Below are 16,869 nucleotides of genomic sequence, written 5' to 3'. Positions count from 1 at the left end.
ATAGAAAGACTTTCATTTCATGTCACAGGTATTTGGTGTCCATGTTGTGTTGATTGTACCAGGCACATTGAGTGTACTAAGGAAATAGAGAAGTTTGAGATATATCTTCTATTCCGAGACACCCATGGCCTACTTAGGGAAACTGAACTAACATATAATGAGACAATTAAGGGAAAATCTAAGAAAAGGTTTGATGTGTGAAATGATGAGTGTGAAGGTGTTTAAGGGACAGGTGGTGCAACGATTTGGGATAATGGACTTTGAAAAGAAGAAATGTGAGCTGCAACCTTAAAAGTTGAATGGAATAGAAACAGAGCAGGGAGTTGCTTGAACTGAGGTTCCAGTATCAGCAGAAGTATGAGGAAGGAACGAACCTAGCTGGAACAGAGCCCATCTCATATGGAAAAAGCGTAAGACTTGGAGTCCCAGATTCTGAGTAGCTACATACTGCTCCCTGCTCTGGACAAGTCATTTAAATTATCTGAAACTCAAGTTGCTTATTTATAGTTACTGATCTCATATGATTAGCTGAAAATTAAACAAGATAATATGTTTAAAAGCATAAATGTAAAATCCTATGCAAGTGAATGTTGATGTGATTTCTTATTGGAGAATGCGGAGAATGTGGCCCTATTAAAGGCTTTTAAACAGATTTTTTAAATCACTTATTTATGTCCTTTTATCCACCCAACATTCTTTTGTTTTGTGCCAAGCACTATGCTGGGTGCAGTAGACGTAAAGGAATCAGCCCAGAGCTCACTGTACATCAGGGGAAATAGGTGTTAAATAAATGAGTGATGTGATGGAAGAGTGCAGAAAGAACTATGGAGCACAGAAGAGGAGCCCCTAAACTAATTTAGGGAAGGCTTTTTAGAAGTTGCTTGCCTGAAGGATCAGTAATGGTTATGAAGTAGCAAAGGACAGTGTTAGCGCAGAGTAGGGCTTTATTCTGTCAAAGTAAAGAGAAATAAGGACTGGAATGATGGTCAAGAATGGTTCCTTTCTGAGGAAGTGGCATTTTTGCTGGACATCAGATGAGGAATCGCATTAGACAGACAAAAGAGGGAGAAAGTTGCCCCTGGCAGCAGGATTGTAGTCAGAGGAGTGAAGGATGAGTTGGTGGATTGGAGAGAGAGGGCCTTAGTATATTAATAGACGAGGTGAGAGGTATTAAGGCTTTGGCTCAAGCGGTAGTGTCCAGGGGACATAAGAGATGTTCGTAATATCCATGAATTACCCCTTTGTCTTCTTCTCCCCCTTTTGTTTATAGGAAGAATCTGAGTGAGCTTGATCAGATCCAGAGGTACTTCAGCCGGAAGCTCACCAAGCCTTTCCTACCCCTCAGCCCTCAGACTCAAACGGCCATCTCACAGCACCAGGAGAGCTGTAGGGACCATCTTGGGCCAGGTGCCAGCAGCCTAGACCCTGGGAGCCAGTGTATCCTGGAGAAATCCAGTAACCTGGTGTTGCAAGTCAGCTCCTTAATCACGGGTATGACTCAGATCCTTTCTTATTGAGATGTTATGGTCACTAGGTGCTAATTCAAAAAGCATTTGAATGTATTCCTTCGGACAAGGCCCTATGACAAATAGAGAGCAATTGTTTTCACCCTCTTCCCTTTTTTTTTTTTTTCAACCATCTTGCTTTTGAAAAGGAGGGACATAATTGTATGGCACAGCAACATGGGGCAATGGAAAGAGTATTGGACTGACCCAGATCCTTGATGGGCTTCTGGTACAGACTTAGAGTCTGACTCTGAACATGTCCTTTCCCTTGGACTTCAGTTTCCCCAGCCAAGAAAAGAGTGGGGTAGATTAGATGAGTGGTTCCTCAATAGCAATTCTTGAACTTGTGCCACTCTCTGAGAAAATAATAAACAATAAACATATTTAAAATTCTAATTATCAGAGCCCAGAAGTCTGCACTTTTAACAAGCACCCTAGATGATTCTGGATGTTAGGGGTTCATAGTCCACCCTTTGAAAAACCCCTTTGGAGCAGTGGTTCTCACTTTAGCTGCGTATTGGAATTATTGAGGGACTTTTAAAAAACCCCATGCCCAGGCTGTACTGTAGGTCAACAGAATCTCTGAGGTGGAACCCAGGCATCAGTATTGTTTCTAACTCCCCAGGTAATTCTAGTGTGTAGACAAGACGGAGACTGCTCTAGAGCAAATATTGGCAAACCTGCCTGAGCATAAGAATCACCCGGGGCACTTACTGTGAAATAGAGATTCCTGGGTCCTACTCCATCCTTCTGAATCAGGATCCAGGATCATGACCTAGAAATCTTTATCAGGCAAGCTTCAGAGAACACTGGGAAATCAACTAAATCAGCATCTTCAGCCCTCACTTGTTTCTGCTTGAGCGAAATGCATAGATTCTACACAGAGATGAAGAAGTTCAATTTTCTTTGTCTAACGAGAGAGAAAAACACCTTGATTGACACTAAGTATAAACCTTCTTTCTGTCTTCTTCCAGATACCTAACCTGTTGGTATCCATGGCCTCAGATAAATGCTCTGTGTTTGACTTCCACTTGCTTGGATATTTTCAGTCAAGTGTTTATTGAGCACCATCTGTGCCAGGCACTATTCTGTTATTTGTCCCAGGAAGATACAGTGGTGGATGTGACAGGCATTATCTCCCTTCATCAAGCTTATATTCTATAGTCAACCAAAGAAAAATCCTCTCACAAAGAAAGTATGACAGCAAAACAGATGAAGGCTTGTTTGGAGTAGAGGTGGAAACAAATAGGGGAATCTTTCTAAAGGGGCATATTAAAAGAGGAGAGAGAAGGGAATTGTGGCCAGGCACGGTGGCTCACACCTGTAATCCCAGCACTTTGGGAGGCCGAAGTGAGTGGATCACTTAAGGTTAAGAGTTCAAAACCAGCCTGGCCAACATGGCAAAACCCCGGCTCTACTAAAAACACAAAACTTAGCTGGACGAGGTGGTGCGCACCTATAATCCCAGCTACTTGGGAGTCTGAGACACGAGAATCGCTTGAATGCAGGGGGCAGAGGTTGCAGTGAGCCGAGATTGCTCCACTGCACCCCGGCCTGGACAACAGAGTGAGACTCTGACTGAAAACAAAACAAAAAAAAGAATTGAAGCTGTGGGGCCTAATGTTTATCCTGGAAGAAATGGGAAGTTCTCAGCGAGCAGACGGCTGAATGAGAACTGGTTTTCACAAGGAGAATGAATTTAAAAAGAGAAAGATGATTAGATCAGGGAAACCATTCAAAAAATAAAAACGGCAAAAGCCTGCCCCTGCCTCCATTATGCTCCATTATGCCTCAGTATGCTGTTTTTACAAAGCCATCAGACAAATGGATATGAGTGAAACTTGAGAGAGAGTTACTGAGTGGGTTTTTTCTTTTTTTAAGCCAGAGCTATATGCTAGGCTGGGCGCTAGAGATACAGCATGATTCTGACATATGGTTCATGCCCTGAGAAGCTCACAGTCTGATGGGGTAAACATACAATTACACAGTGTCATATTCTTAAGTGCTTCCTTATAGAACAAAGCCATATAGCAATCTTATTTAACTCATGAATCTGGGAAGGCTTCCTGGAGGAGATCCAATAGAACATGGCCTTGAAGGCTGGGCAGGTTTATAAAAATCAAGAAGACTGCTCTGAGACAGAAAGCATGTTCAGGCCAAAGGATTAGGTCAACTAAACATGCTTCCCCGTGCCTATTCCTATTTACAGGTAGTAATGTTCCATTTTCGTCTATCTACCCATTCCTTTGAGGCCTGAAAATCGTCAATATATAATATTGAACAGCCAGCACCTCCTGTAGAATGAGCCCTCTGTTAGGTGCTGTGAAGGAGATGTGACCCCTATTCCCCAGGAATCAAATTTGCCTTCAGTTCCTAATTTTCTCCTCTCGAATAATCTCGCAAACATGTATCATTTACTGGGTCTATTTATTAATTGATTCATTCCCATTCCATCCCAAAAATAATTTGAGATGACTAGTAGCTTCTGTTTATTAAGTGGTTATATATTCACCACACAATGTATGCCCCTTTCTTTCGTCTATTCTCTACTGTAACCTTATGAAGTGGGTGGTGTTGATTACACTGTACAGATCAATAGGCTCAGAGAGGATGGTTTGCTTGTGATCACAAAGTTAACAAGTGACAACAGAGATTTGAACCCAAGATTGACCAGCTCCAAAGCCTATGCTCTTTCCAACATACCCTGCTGCTTCTATTTTCTGTGTAAATCTTCCCTGCCTTATCATGTGGGTGATAGATATTTCCTTGCTTTTATTTTCCAAGTAAAATAGGTAGTTTTAATAACTGTCATCAAATAGGTAAATAAGTGGATTCTCATTTTGATTTTTAATATAGGTAGTTACTGAAGTAACTGGACGCATGAACATGCCCACCAGGACTCCCAGCTCCCAAGGATTCCTGAGCATGAGCAGATAGTCTCTGAAAGCATTTCCACAGATGTATCCACAACTATAGATTAGATTCTTGTCCTCTGATATTAGAATAAAGTACTAAAAATTGTATTGCCTTGAATATAGTCTCACTGAATCTTGGGTGGACTAATTTTCTTTATGGCTTGTTCAAAGTCTGATTGCCAGAGTGCTTCTGAAGCTAGAGGCTAGTGTGGGAAATTTGAGGGGTCTGTGGCCCTACCTTGTAATAAGAGTGACATGTGTTACTGTTCAGATCTGCAGACTATCACCAGGGATTCGCAAGCAGCTTTGAGTTCTCACCGAGCCAGGAGTAGAAGCAACAAGGCCACCACCCTCCCAGATGCTCAGGACACAGAGGCACTGCAAGAACAATGCACAATGCCAGATGAGCCATTGGCAAGAGCTCCAGATAAGGGCACAGATTCCCCACCACCCCCTCCTCTCGAAGAGACTTCAAATGGAGGAAGAATGCTCCATGAGTCCCTGAGGCATACAGTACCCATTACAAGGATGCAGAGCAGTGAAGACACTGAGGCAGGCCCAGCCTACAGTGATGAGGACTATGAAGAAGACATCATTGAGCCCAGGACCTTAAATGAGATCACCACGGTGACAGACAAAACTAGCCCTTGGTCTAGTTTCATATCAGACACAAGTGAGGTCATCAGCCCTCAGCCTGACGAGGTGCAGAGGGAAGGCCCCTCTTGTCCTTCTCCAGGGCCTTTCTGCAGAGAGGAGCTTATGGTCAAAAGTAGCTTTCTCTCCAGCCCAGAAAGGGCTGTCAACCCCCACCTGCCTAGGCAGGGTTCTCCTAGCCAAAGTCTTGTTGCTTGTGAGTGTGAGGCCTCTAAGGCCACGGTTGCTGGCGAGTCTGCCTCAGCCAACCCTCAGCCGATCCCATGCCCGACACTCTCAGGAGCTCAACAGAGCAGCACGTTTGTTGGATGGAGCTCACCACAGGCAGATCAGAACAAGGAGCCTGAGTCAGAGGCCCCAGCTGAGAATGAAGCTGCCACCAGTGAGCTCAGTGACTCTGCTGATAGCTTCAAGAAGTTGCCGCTAAATCTAGCCTCCCAGAGCAGAAGGGAAAACCATAAGGGACCACCCATCGACTCCTCTGACATCAGGCAGAGGCAGGTGACAACTGGATCAGAGACGTCCACAAAGCAGAGCCTCCTGCTGTATCCTTTGGCATTTCCTACAAGTGGTTTGGATGCAGGTACTTAGACTAGCCTAGTGTGAGTGTGAGCAAGTGGCCACCCTCATGGAATGCACTGTGGGGGCATGGGAAGACCATTCCTTCAGAAGACCCCACCTGCATGACAGGTGCTACAGTTTTACCATTAACACCAGCCCTCAGAAACATAATACCTTGAACTGGGTTTAGGCATTGGTAGTATATTAGCCTAGTCTACCCTGATTTATCCAATTCATCTGTTGGGTATTTTACCACCTGAAAGCAAGGCTCGGGATCTAAGGAATGAGACTGTTTATCTCAGTTGAAAGAGAAAGCAGAGGGTCTAGAGAAAGAGGAAAGAAAATCACTGCCATTGAGCACTTTATGTACATTTTTCATTCAGTCATCACAAATCTTTTAGGTAGGTATCATCTCTATTTTGCACATATAAGGAAACTGATGCTCAGTTATTGTGACTTTCCTACTTTTTTTTTTTTTTTTGAAGAGGCAGGGTTTATTCTGTCACCCAAGCTGGAGTGCAATGATATTATCATACCTCACTGCAGCCTCAGATTCTTGTGCTCAGGTGATCCTCCCACCTCAGCCTTGCAAGTAGCTAGAACTACAGGTATGCACCATCACACCCAGCTAATATTTTTTTAAGAGTTGGGGTCTTGCTGTGTCACCCAGGCTGGTCTCAAACTCCTGGCCTCAAGCAGTCCTCCTGCCTCAGCCTCCCAAAATACTGCAATTAGAGCATTTGAGCCACCGCGCCTGGCCAGATTAAATTTTTTTAAAAAAGCAAGTGATGGAGCTAAACAGGCACCATGGAGATGGACTTTCCCAAGGCCCCAATAAGGTACTGTTGATGGGAACAGGGGGCACCTGACATTCCCCACTCCCTCCTTTTAAACACAGATTGGCATGTTGTGGGGAAAGGAAACCACTTAGGACCATCTACAGCCTTCACACCTGTAGCCTAACCAGCTGATCAGATCAAGCTCACCTGCTATCCCAACAAGCAGGGAATATTGTATGGCTGGCAGGTGAAGCAGGCTGCTTTCCTAGACTAAAGATCTTCCTCTACTAGAAGTCAGGGAGCCTGACTTTGACCCTTCTAGACCCACAAAATTATTTTTGTGATTATAGACATATAGTTTAATCTTTATGAGCCCATTTCTTCACCTATAAAATGGAGGCGGAAATCCCTTACCCACCAAACTATAAGCTCCCCAGGTCAGAGACCTTGTCTTTTTCTGCATCCTCAGGACCTAGCACTACACAGAGAAGGGATTGGTAAATGTAGATTGGATTGAACTATCACAGTTTCACAACATTGTTGAGAAAACCAAATGAGTGGAAACATTTGTACACACCACACAGTATGATTCTTGATGCAGATCAGAGACAAACCTAGGGGTGGGAGAGTGGGCTCAGGAAAGGATTAAAGCATGCAGTGGCTGGAGGCTGAGCCTAGAAAATAGACCTCCTCGTGTGCAGTTCTCCCTGGCCTTACCCATCCTGGATCCTGGCCCCTGATGTTGCTGCCTTTGCAGTCAGTATTAACTGTGCTCAGAATATGGCCGATGGAGGAGCTGCCACATGTGTCCAGACCCTAAGCGCTGCTTTAACTTAGGCCTTCCTGACTATTCTTTCAAAAATAAATTGTGCCAGGCCCTGTGCTGGGTGCCAAGGACAGATTTGAATGAGACCTTACCTCAAGAAGTTCCCATTATGAGATAGGAGACAGTCAAGTAGATAGACACTGACAGTTTGTTGTGCCAAGTACTGTGATGAGACATGGACAGAACGCGAGGACCACGAGGAGGGAGCTGCCCTAACTCTGCTTGGAGCCATCCCAGAAAGAGAGGCAGGAGAGCCAGGCCTTAAAGATGAATAGGCATTGTGCAATAGAGACAAGGAAAAGTTCTAGTCAGGACAAACTGTGTGTGCAGAGGCCTCGCTGGGTGAAGGAGGCTGCCTGTGGGCAGTAGTTCACTGTGGCTAGAGTCCAGGGATGAGGGGATAATGCGAGGTGAGGCAGGGCCTGGATCTTAAAGGACTTCTATGCCTGGCTGAGGTACTTGGACTCTGTTCTAAAGCAAAGAAACTTCACTTTCCTCATCTGTAAAATGGAGGTGATAATAGTACTTACTGGGTTGTTGTGAAAATGAAAATAATCATGTAAACTGCCTAGCACAATACCTGACACATGAATAGTGTTCACTGGTAAGCAAGAATGGGGTATGGTCAGATGTACATATGAGAAAAGAAGTCACCCAATGCCTGGTAGAGGGCAGGTTAAGTAAGGGAAGACTAGAAGCAAGGAGGCTAGTTAGGACACTTGCAATAATAACAAGAGATGAAGAAAGTCTGACCTGAAGTATAGACTGCTTTATGATGAAGACGCGGGGAACAGATCTGAGAGGATTAGATAGAGGGGCAGGGGATGAGACAAAAGGAAATAGAAAATGTAATTAGAGGTTTCTGTCACAAGTTACCCGGCAGATGATATCATTTACTGGATAGGAAACAGCACATAGACAGGTTTAGGAGACGATGCAGATTGCCGTTTGGGGCATGTGCCTGTAGGACATCCAGGAGGAGTTGCAGGCCTGGAGTTGAGGGCTGAGCTCAGCCATAAAGGTAGGCATCTCTGGGAATCGATGAGGGCAGCAAGAAGAGCCTGGGAAGGGGGAACCAAACACACAGAGGCAGACTCTGGGCATCTCCAGTGTGCAAAGGAGAAGCAGGACAGGGCATGCCCACAAAGGAGGTGAGGAGAGCTGGTCAGGAGGTGGGAGAAGCAGTGGAGAGAGGTGCCGTGGGAGCAGATGCTGCAGAGTTTCAGGACGTCATGGTCAGCACTGATGCTGCACACAGGTCCGGGAGAATGTGGCTGATATGTATCACTGGTTTTAGTGTTAAGGAGGACCTTACAGTGGTGGGAATGGAAGCCAAACTTCATTAGTCAAAGCAGCTAATGGTGAGGACAGTGAGAACAGGCAACTTTTTCACATAAACTGAGGAGATAAGAATAGCTGACATTTATCGAGGCACCATTCTAGGCACTTTACATATATAAATTCATTTAACCCTCAAAACAATAAGTACTAATACATTTAAAAACGGAGAAATTGAGGCACAAAAAGTGAACTTCCCTGAAGTTATCCATCTAGTAAATGACAGAGAGCTGGGTGGTAACTAGAAGACAATGCAAGGTCAGGGGTTTGTTTGTTTGTTTCCCTAAATGGGAAACTTGAACATTTTTATGAACTGAGGAACAGGAACTTAAAAGTTCATGAGGCCAGACATAGTGGTTCACGCCTGTAATCCCAGCATTTTGGGAGGCCAAGGTGGGAGGATCACTTGAGGTCAGGAGTTCAAGACCAGCCTGGGTAATATGGCGAAATTCCATCTCTACTAAAAATACAAAAACTAGCCAGGCGTGGTGATATGTGCCTGTAATCCCAGCTACTCTGCAGGCTGAAGTGGAAGAATTACCTGAGCCCAGAAGGTCAAGGCTGTAGTGTGCCATGATCACGCCACTGCACTCCAGCCTGAACAATGGGAGTGAGACCCTGTTTCAAAAAAAATAACAAAATAAAAGGTGGTGGGAGAAAGTGGCTGTTAGAGCAGGACCCTAAAGCACACATGAGGCAATGGGCTGGGAGGGAGACTTCCATGCTTCAGAGCCAGCCCGGACACCTCACAGCAAAGTTCTTTCTTCCCTACAGCATCAGCTGGCTGTCTGGCAGTCCCCAGCAGTTTCAGCAACAGCAAATAGATCCTACCTCACCTGGGCCTCTGCAGAAGGCCTGGGGTCAAAGGGTCTTTCCCTTCAGAATCTCCATTCCTCCCCCACCTCTCTACAGAAAAATCAGGGACTTGAACCAAAGCAAGAAATCAATGCATTTCATTCATTCACAAGGTATTTATTGAGTACTTACTGTCTCCCAGGTACTATGCTAGGTGACAGGAATATGGTTATGAAAAAGACAGATCATCTCTGCTTTCTTGAAGTTTAGAGTCTAATGTAGAAGAACAATGATAAAATAGAAAATGTGGTAAGCAAATTGGAGTGAGAACCATACTTATTAAACAGAAACAAAAAATTGGACCATCAAAATAGTCCCCTCTTTACCCGCTTCAGAGTTCAACTAAACTGAATCAGTGATTTGATTCAAAAAATACCTGTGGAGCACCATATTCTCAACATAGCACTGAGTACCTCGGGAAGATATGGAGGAGAAGTGCAAGATACAGTACCTGCCTTCTAGGGCTCACATCGAGATTGGACCAGCTGTACTGGTCCCTGACGTGAGGACATGTCCCGTCATGGACAGCCCCTGATGCAGAGCTCTCATTTCTGGATGTGAGCAGAGAAAATAGGCAAACAGGCCCTCCCTCAGTGCAGGGCACCTAAATGCAGCCTAAGGCACTGCCCCCTGGAGCCACATCCCCATCCCCACATCCCCTGAATGACTTCTAATAGGTCTTTTTCTAACCAGCAGGCCCTTAGGCAAGAATCATTCAACACCTGCTACCTGCCAGCCTCCTGAGGGGCTTTCAGGAAGTAGAGGTAACAGAAGGAAACTGTCTGTGCCATTGAGAAATTTAGGGAAGATTGAGGAAAATAATCATATCAGACTAAATAAACATTCTCCTGTGTTGCAGACTGCTCTAGGATGTGAGGAAGGAGGGATCACTGTGGGCTAAGATTAAGAGAAAGCTTCTAGAGAAGGCAGGATTTGAACTGATCCATAAACAACTTATATGTGTTAGGAGTGGGCAAGCCTTCCAGTCAGAGGGAGCCAGCTGAGCAGAGAATTTATGGACAAGAATAATTGAGGGAAGAACATGAGTAGGGGCAGAGTGAATGGTCGGTGGAGATGCTGGCCTCCACTGCAAGAGGGGTGGACTTCTAGGTATTTTTGTCCCTTAACTACCATTGTAGCCCAGGGCCCATTGTGGTGCCCAACTTCTTTTTGCCTCCCCAGCAGTTGGAGGCTTCCCTGCGGATGCTCTCACTCTCAGCAACGTTGCCACCAGCAGCCACAACAGATCAGGTAAGAGAATGGCCAACTGACCTTTCTTCCATAGAGTCATCATCTCTTCCACAGAAGTGTGCACAGAATGCAGTGCTGCCCCAGGTCATCTTCCTGGAAAGGCTGCAGCAGAGGTCACTCCTCAAGCTTGTACTGAGCATATTCTGTGGGCCCAGCAGTGGGCAGGGAGCTCAGGAAAAGTGAGGAAGAGCAAATGTGCAAGAGCAGGGTATTGTCGGCCAAGACTGACATGGGGAAGAAAAAAGCTGTGCAGAAGCATGAAAGCAAGAGGCAGCTAAGAAATGTGTATTGAGTGCTGTGGGAGTCCCCGCCAAGCAGGTAGATAGGAGCGGAGATGCAGCCTTACGGGAGTACAACAGTAAGATCTGGATGAGGAGAATAATATCAGTCGTACAACTATTTGTCATTTACAAAACACCTCATAACTATTCATTCAGCTGAATTAGGTGGTTGGAACTCTGGTACAAATCCCACATCTCCTCTTTTCTGCCTTGGCACAGCACCTGACCTTTCTTGCAAGTGCCAAGAAAATAAACAATAATAATAACTGCTTTTGAGAACCTACCCTGTATCAGGTGTCATGCTGGATACTGAGCATATAATAGTAAATAAGACAGACAAATTCCCTGTCTTCATGGAGCACAAATAATGAGCAAAAAATAAAATATTTATAGACTGATGAGATGAGTACCAGGTGCTGTGATAAAGAACAGGGTCTCTCTGAGGAGGCTGTGTTAAAGATGGTAGTTACGGTGGTGCTTAGCATGTACCAGGCACTGTTCCAAGTACTTTGTATTAACTAATTAAATTTAGCAATCTGATGAGGAATATACTATCATTATGCCTATTTAAAATGAGGAAACTAGGCCAGGCATGGTGGCTCACACCTGTAATCCCAGCACTTTGGGAGGACAAGGTGGCAGGATCACTTGAGCTAGGAAGTTCAAGACCAGCCTGGCCAACATGGCAAAACCCCATCTCTACTAAAAATTACAAAAATTAGGCAGGCGTGGTGGCACGTGCCTGTAATCCCAGCTACTTGGGAGGCTGAGTCACAAAAATCGCTTGAGCCCAGGAGGTGGAGGTTACAGTGAGCTGAGATGGCACCACTGCACTCCAGCCTGGGCGACACAGCGAGACTATATAAAAAATAAATGAGGAAACTGAGGCTCAGAGCTTCACATACTGACCTACAAGCTATAACTATTTCTGTGTATATATAAAGAAACTGAGATGCCTAAAGGCTGAGTCACTTACCCAGGGTCACCCAACCAGTAAGTGAATCTAAATTTTTTTTTTTTTTTTGAGACTTATTCTGTCGCCAGCTGGAATGTAGTGGTGCGATCTCGGCTCACTGCAACCTCTGCTTCCCGGGTTCAAGCAAAGTCCGATCTTTAGCATTGAAGGCTCTTTTAAGACACATCTATTATCAGAGAGGCCTATCATGTTCATGACCTGGGTGTCCAGGTACTCAGAAAGGAACAGGTCCCATGTATGGATGAGGGAGGATTTAATGGGGCAGCCTGAAAGCCCCTGGCCTGCTGCCGTGCTTGACACCCAGTCCACAGGAAAGCCAGTTCTGTCCTTCAGCCTAGTACAGTCATCAAATACCCCATCCCTGTTCCCTGGGAAGGCCCTTACAGATCAGCTCGCTGAAGTCCAAGAAGAATAAGATCAAATTCCCCCCAGACATTCTGGAACTTCCCTCAACCAGCATCAACCCCTTCTTCTAGTAACAGGTTTGTCTTGGCTGCTCTTCATATCCTTGGCAGCTCAGCCTATCCCACCCCCACCACTTTCCTAGCAAAGAAAATTCCTTCCTCACAAAAGCTGCGCCTCCATGCGGCATACCCTCTCTCTTCATCGTCTGTTCACATTCCACCTTCATGTTTAAGTTCCCGCTCCAGGGACTTCACCCCATGGATGACACCCGCTGTCTAGACTCCAAGGCACCTGCAGCCCCTCCAGCTATGACGATCTTGCTTCCATGTGTGTTCCTCCTGCCTCCCCAGGAAGGTTGATGCCTCCCACAAAGCACATGCTCTGCTGACAACTGTCTTGTGCCCTCAGGTCTGCAGCCAGAAGTGTGGGAGTATTTCAGAGGAATGGATGACACATTTGAGGGTATCCCTGCTCTGGCCAATTTCGCCTCTGGCCAACCCCACCAGGGTTGTGTGTTAGGGTAGCAGTCCTGATGAAGGAAGAATCTTCACTACTAGTCAAGATGGTTTCTAAACCCTATTGAAGTCAACAAAAGCAAAATGCTGCTGAGTGTGAGTTCTCTGTCATTCCACACCCCGCCCCTGCCCTGTATACAGAGCCAAGCCCTGTCCTTGTCCTTTTTCTGGTTCCTGGGCCTGGGCCTTGCAGATAAGGCCCCCTAGGTCATTGAGTTAGGGTGTCAGTGCTGGAAAGTTGGTGACATACACGATTCAGCTCCAGGGCAGATATGGCCCAACCAGTAGGTGTAGCTCTATGCTCATGCTGTTCCCTCTAATGAAAGACCTCACCTGACACCCAGCTTCTGTTGAGACCTTGCCTATCTTGGAGCCCACCTCCTTGTGAAGCCTCCCCAGACTTTCTCAGCTGTTACTAATTGCTATTTTCTCAGTGCTCACAAGCTCTAAGCCTCATCTCTGTGACTGTTGGGTAGCTCATTGTCTGTCTCCTCTCTAGCTGAGCAGCCCTATGACAACAGGAACCACCTCTGCCTGTTGTCCATAAGAGTTGATCAAGTTGAGTAGATCTTAGGCTCCTGAAAAGTTTGATGAGTCACCAACAGAGGTGTTTTGTTTTGAGACAGGGTCTTCCTCTGTCACCCAGGTTGGAGTACAGTAGCATGATCATGGCTTACTGCAGCCTTGAATTCTTGGGCTCAAGCGATCCTCCCATCACAGCCTCCCGAGTAGCTGGGACCACAGGTGTGCACCACTACACCCTGCTAATTTTTTTTTCCTTTTTTTTTTTTTTTTTTTAGAGACAGGGTTTCCGTATGTTAACCAAGCTGGTCACAAATTCCTAGACTCATGCGATCCCCCTGCCTTGGCCCCCCAAAGTGCTGGGGTTACAGATGTGAGCTACCCAGCCCAACAGATGTCTTTTTATGGTCATTTCATGAACTGAGGTAGTTGGCCCTTCCAGCCATGGAGAACAAGACTCATCTAAGTCTCTCTAAAACAGAGAAGACATCTCTTCTAGAAGATGGGGAAACAAATGCCTGGTTTTAGGATTTGAGATAGAATGCTATGCTCTTAGGCCTGTTTTCCCATCTGGCTCATAAAACAAACATCTCCCTACTTCCCCTTCAGAGTAGCAGAGAAAGAAATGGAAGGTAAGATACAACTGATGACCCAGAAAATCTACCTACAGTACAGCTGGGGGACAGGAATGGGACTTGTGTCACCCTAAATCCCAAATAGCTCAGGAAACAGCCATCTTGGATCTTGGGAGTAGAGAAAGATATACACAAGCTTAAAGTGCTACAGAGAGCCTGAGAGAGTTTAACTTAAGACCTGGCGTATGGTAGGCCAACAACCACTGGTTCTAGAGTGAATGAATGAGAAGCTTACTATAAAGAATCTCCTCCCCACCCAATTTAAACCTGTGGTTACCCTGGCCTGGTCCCACCCACACTGGTCTAGCAGCTCCCAAGCTCCTGTCTTGGAACTGGCCTCACTGGGATCCCAAGCCTCAGACCCAGTCCGTGCCCCACAGGAGCACCCAGTGTGGAAGTGGGAGAGCAACAGGCAGAGGCTGGCCCACTGGCCTCCCCTGGCCTGAGGCATCATGGAGTACAGGTGCTTCCTGTATTTTGGAAGGAAGAACTGCAAACACCAGCAAAAAGTGGGTTTCCTTCTTCCCTTCTAGCCTAGACCTGCCTAGAAGGCAGAGAGATATATCTTCTAGTCTCTGCTGTGCAGCCCAGCCCTAGCATCACTTTGCTCTTGGTTATAAGGAAAGGCTGCCTGTGGGCTCATAGCACTGAGAGCTTCCCAGATTGTAGACATTCCCTTGGCACTTAGAATTCTAGACTGGCAGGGACCCTCAAGTTATCCCATCCACCCTTCTATTTCATGGGTGGGAAACTGACATCCAGGCAGTAGATCAGGGATGCCTGACTCCACTCCCCTTATTCATTCTGGCAATTCTAATTCTTTAGGCAGATCTCTCTGCCTCCCAGGGCTTAACTCTGAGCTGAGAAAGCCAAAAACGGAGTTCTGTTTATTTCTGTGCCCTTCTCAAGTAGGTATTAAAAAGGGTTGAAGACATGAAAGAAAGAATAACTGAATGTTACTGATGCCAGAAGCAACTCTCGCTGGGCCTCAGTTTCTCATGAGCAGAATTGCAGGGGGCAGGTAGTCCCAGTCTCTAGGGTCTCCACCAAGCTTCTTAGTGCCCAGGAAGTGATACAGTGTGCTCTCAATAGTCCTTCAGCTTGTGACAGCCTCAGTTCATGGGACTTGATGGCAGGGAAGAGCAAGCTGCATGCCATGAAGTCAGCCAGGTTTGCCTGTGGAGGCTGCTCCCATCTCCTTTCAGAACTGCCCCCTCCCCTATCAGGCCCCCACTTCTTCCCCAGGGCCTTGCTCTCAGCCAGCTGTCTGGGATGGCTTTCCTGTATAGCTTCGAGTTCCTTCAGCACAGGAGCCTGACATGGAGTAAGAAAAAAGAAAAATGAGTTAGAGGAGTCCAGAGGACCATGATACCATAGCCCACAGGTTTAAGTACCTTAAAGGCGGAATTAGTGATGCCCTGTCAGCCAGAGTCAGAGAGATCAAAGTTTGGTAGCCAGGCAGTAGGTAGGTGCTTTATGTCACCTGGCAACTCCAGGAGCTCCAAAGGGCCAAACAGAGAGTGTATTATTCACCACCATCTCCCTGAGAGTTGGATATGTTCCCAGCATCACACATGGGACTAAACCCAGAGGACAAATGACTTGTCTAAAGCCATGCAACAGGAGAAGGGATGAGGATTCAAACCTATCCTGGAGGTGACACTCCCTCCTTCTCCAGAGGCACAGAAAGAGTCAGGGCTGGGGTTCACGTCCCAGCTCTGCTACTCAGAGCTGTGGGACCTTGAGTTGATTCCACCTGAATGTAGTTTCCTTATCCACGACATGGGGAGAATGATGTACCCCCCATATGGGGTCGAGGTAAGGGTCATGCAAGATAAGGTATGTAAAGCACTTTGTAAACCAGGCAGCTCTACATAAACATTAACCAAAGGACCAAAAGATGAGAGAAACCAGCATCATCCATTGGTGGTGCCATATCCTCAGTGCTAACCTAGCTGACTTCTTCCTCTCCAGGACAAGAGCGAAGCCACCAGGGGAGCCCTCTCCCAAAGGCCTTGTCGCCCCAGACCTAACTCGCTCCCCCCCAACCTGCCTGAGGAAGAAACCCGCAGGATTGCACGGATATTTTCTTCTCGGTACTCCCAGAAAGACTGACACAGCCTGAGGGGCTGGGGGAAGGAGACACCTGCCCACCCTCCCTCAGCTTTGTCCAGCTTGCAGGAGGCACCAGGTCTGGCTCCTTCAGGGCTGTCACAGTCCTGAAACCACCACTTGCCTAGGCCATGGATGCCTCAAGAGACCGGGTCAGCCCAGACTAGAGGAGTGCCCCAAACCAGTCCAGTGTCCACTTGCCAGAATTTCAGCTCGTTTCTTCTGTGGTGAGGCAAAGGCTAGAAACAAAATGGAATCCGCGCCCAAGTGGGACCCAAGCAGGCATCTTTCGGTGGAGAAACGCCTCCCAGTGTCCTTGACACAGCTGACTGCAGGCATGAGCCCACCCTCTGCCTGAAGATGCGGGACCATTTTTGCCTTAAAAGTTGGGGAGGAGGGACATGTAGATTGTGTGCATTGTGCATAGTCAAGGAAATCCTAGGGCCACCTCCAGTTCATTTGTGTGGGAACAAGGATATTTTATAGATACAAATTATTTTTATGCTGTATTGAATTAATCAATTAGGAGAGGAAGGGGAAATCACCTCCTTCAAACTTTTTATCTGATTGTCTAAAATTCTAACCATGCTTTTAACTTATTGTTTTTACCCAGCTCTGAAGGTCATTGTTCTTGCCTGTGTTTGAATAAAATCATATTGGTGTTTGTAATCTATGCACAAGTGTTTCACTGGAGTGGGGATGCTAGGAATTCGTGTGTGCCCTAACTGCCAGAGAGAAA

General features: G+C 46.3%; 1 protein-coding gene across 3 annotated transcripts in view; it reads left to right on the top strand.

The window, feature by feature from the left end:
• The window catches only part of C2CD3 (C2 domain containing 3 centriole elongation regulator), a 149,271-nt gene extending 132,475 nt beyond the window's left edge, over positions 1-16,796 (top strand). For 2 of the 3 annotated variants that reach the window (XM_054440932.2, XM_063672079.1), the window contains 4 exons: positions 1,271-1,491; positions 4,692-5,619; positions 10,573-10,684; positions 15,993-16,796. In XM_054440932.2, coding sequence (XP_054296907.2) covers positions 1,271-1,491; positions 4,692-5,619; positions 10,573-10,684; positions 15,993-16,133 — 1,402 coding nt within the window. In that variant the 3' untranslated portion in view covers positions 16,134-16,796. Of the gene's footprint in view, positions 1-1,270; positions 1,492-4,361; positions 4,537-4,691; positions 5,620-10,572; positions 10,685-15,992 lie in introns of those variants that run through there. The other variant, XM_054440933.2, reaches the window with a different exon arrangement.
• Positions 16,797-16,869: the final 73 nt, after the last annotated feature.

The sequence above is a fragment of the Pongo pygmaeus genome, chromosome 9, assembly GCF_028885625.2.
Source record: "Pongo pygmaeus isolate AG05252 chromosome 9, NHGRI_mPonPyg2-v2.0_pri, whole genome shotgun sequence".
In the NCBI taxonomy this organism is placed as follows: Eukaryota; Metazoa; Chordata; class Mammalia; order Primates; family Hominidae; genus Pongo; species Pongo pygmaeus.
Note: the sequence above shows the minus strand (reverse complement) of the source record. Positions and strands in the feature narration are given on the sequence as shown.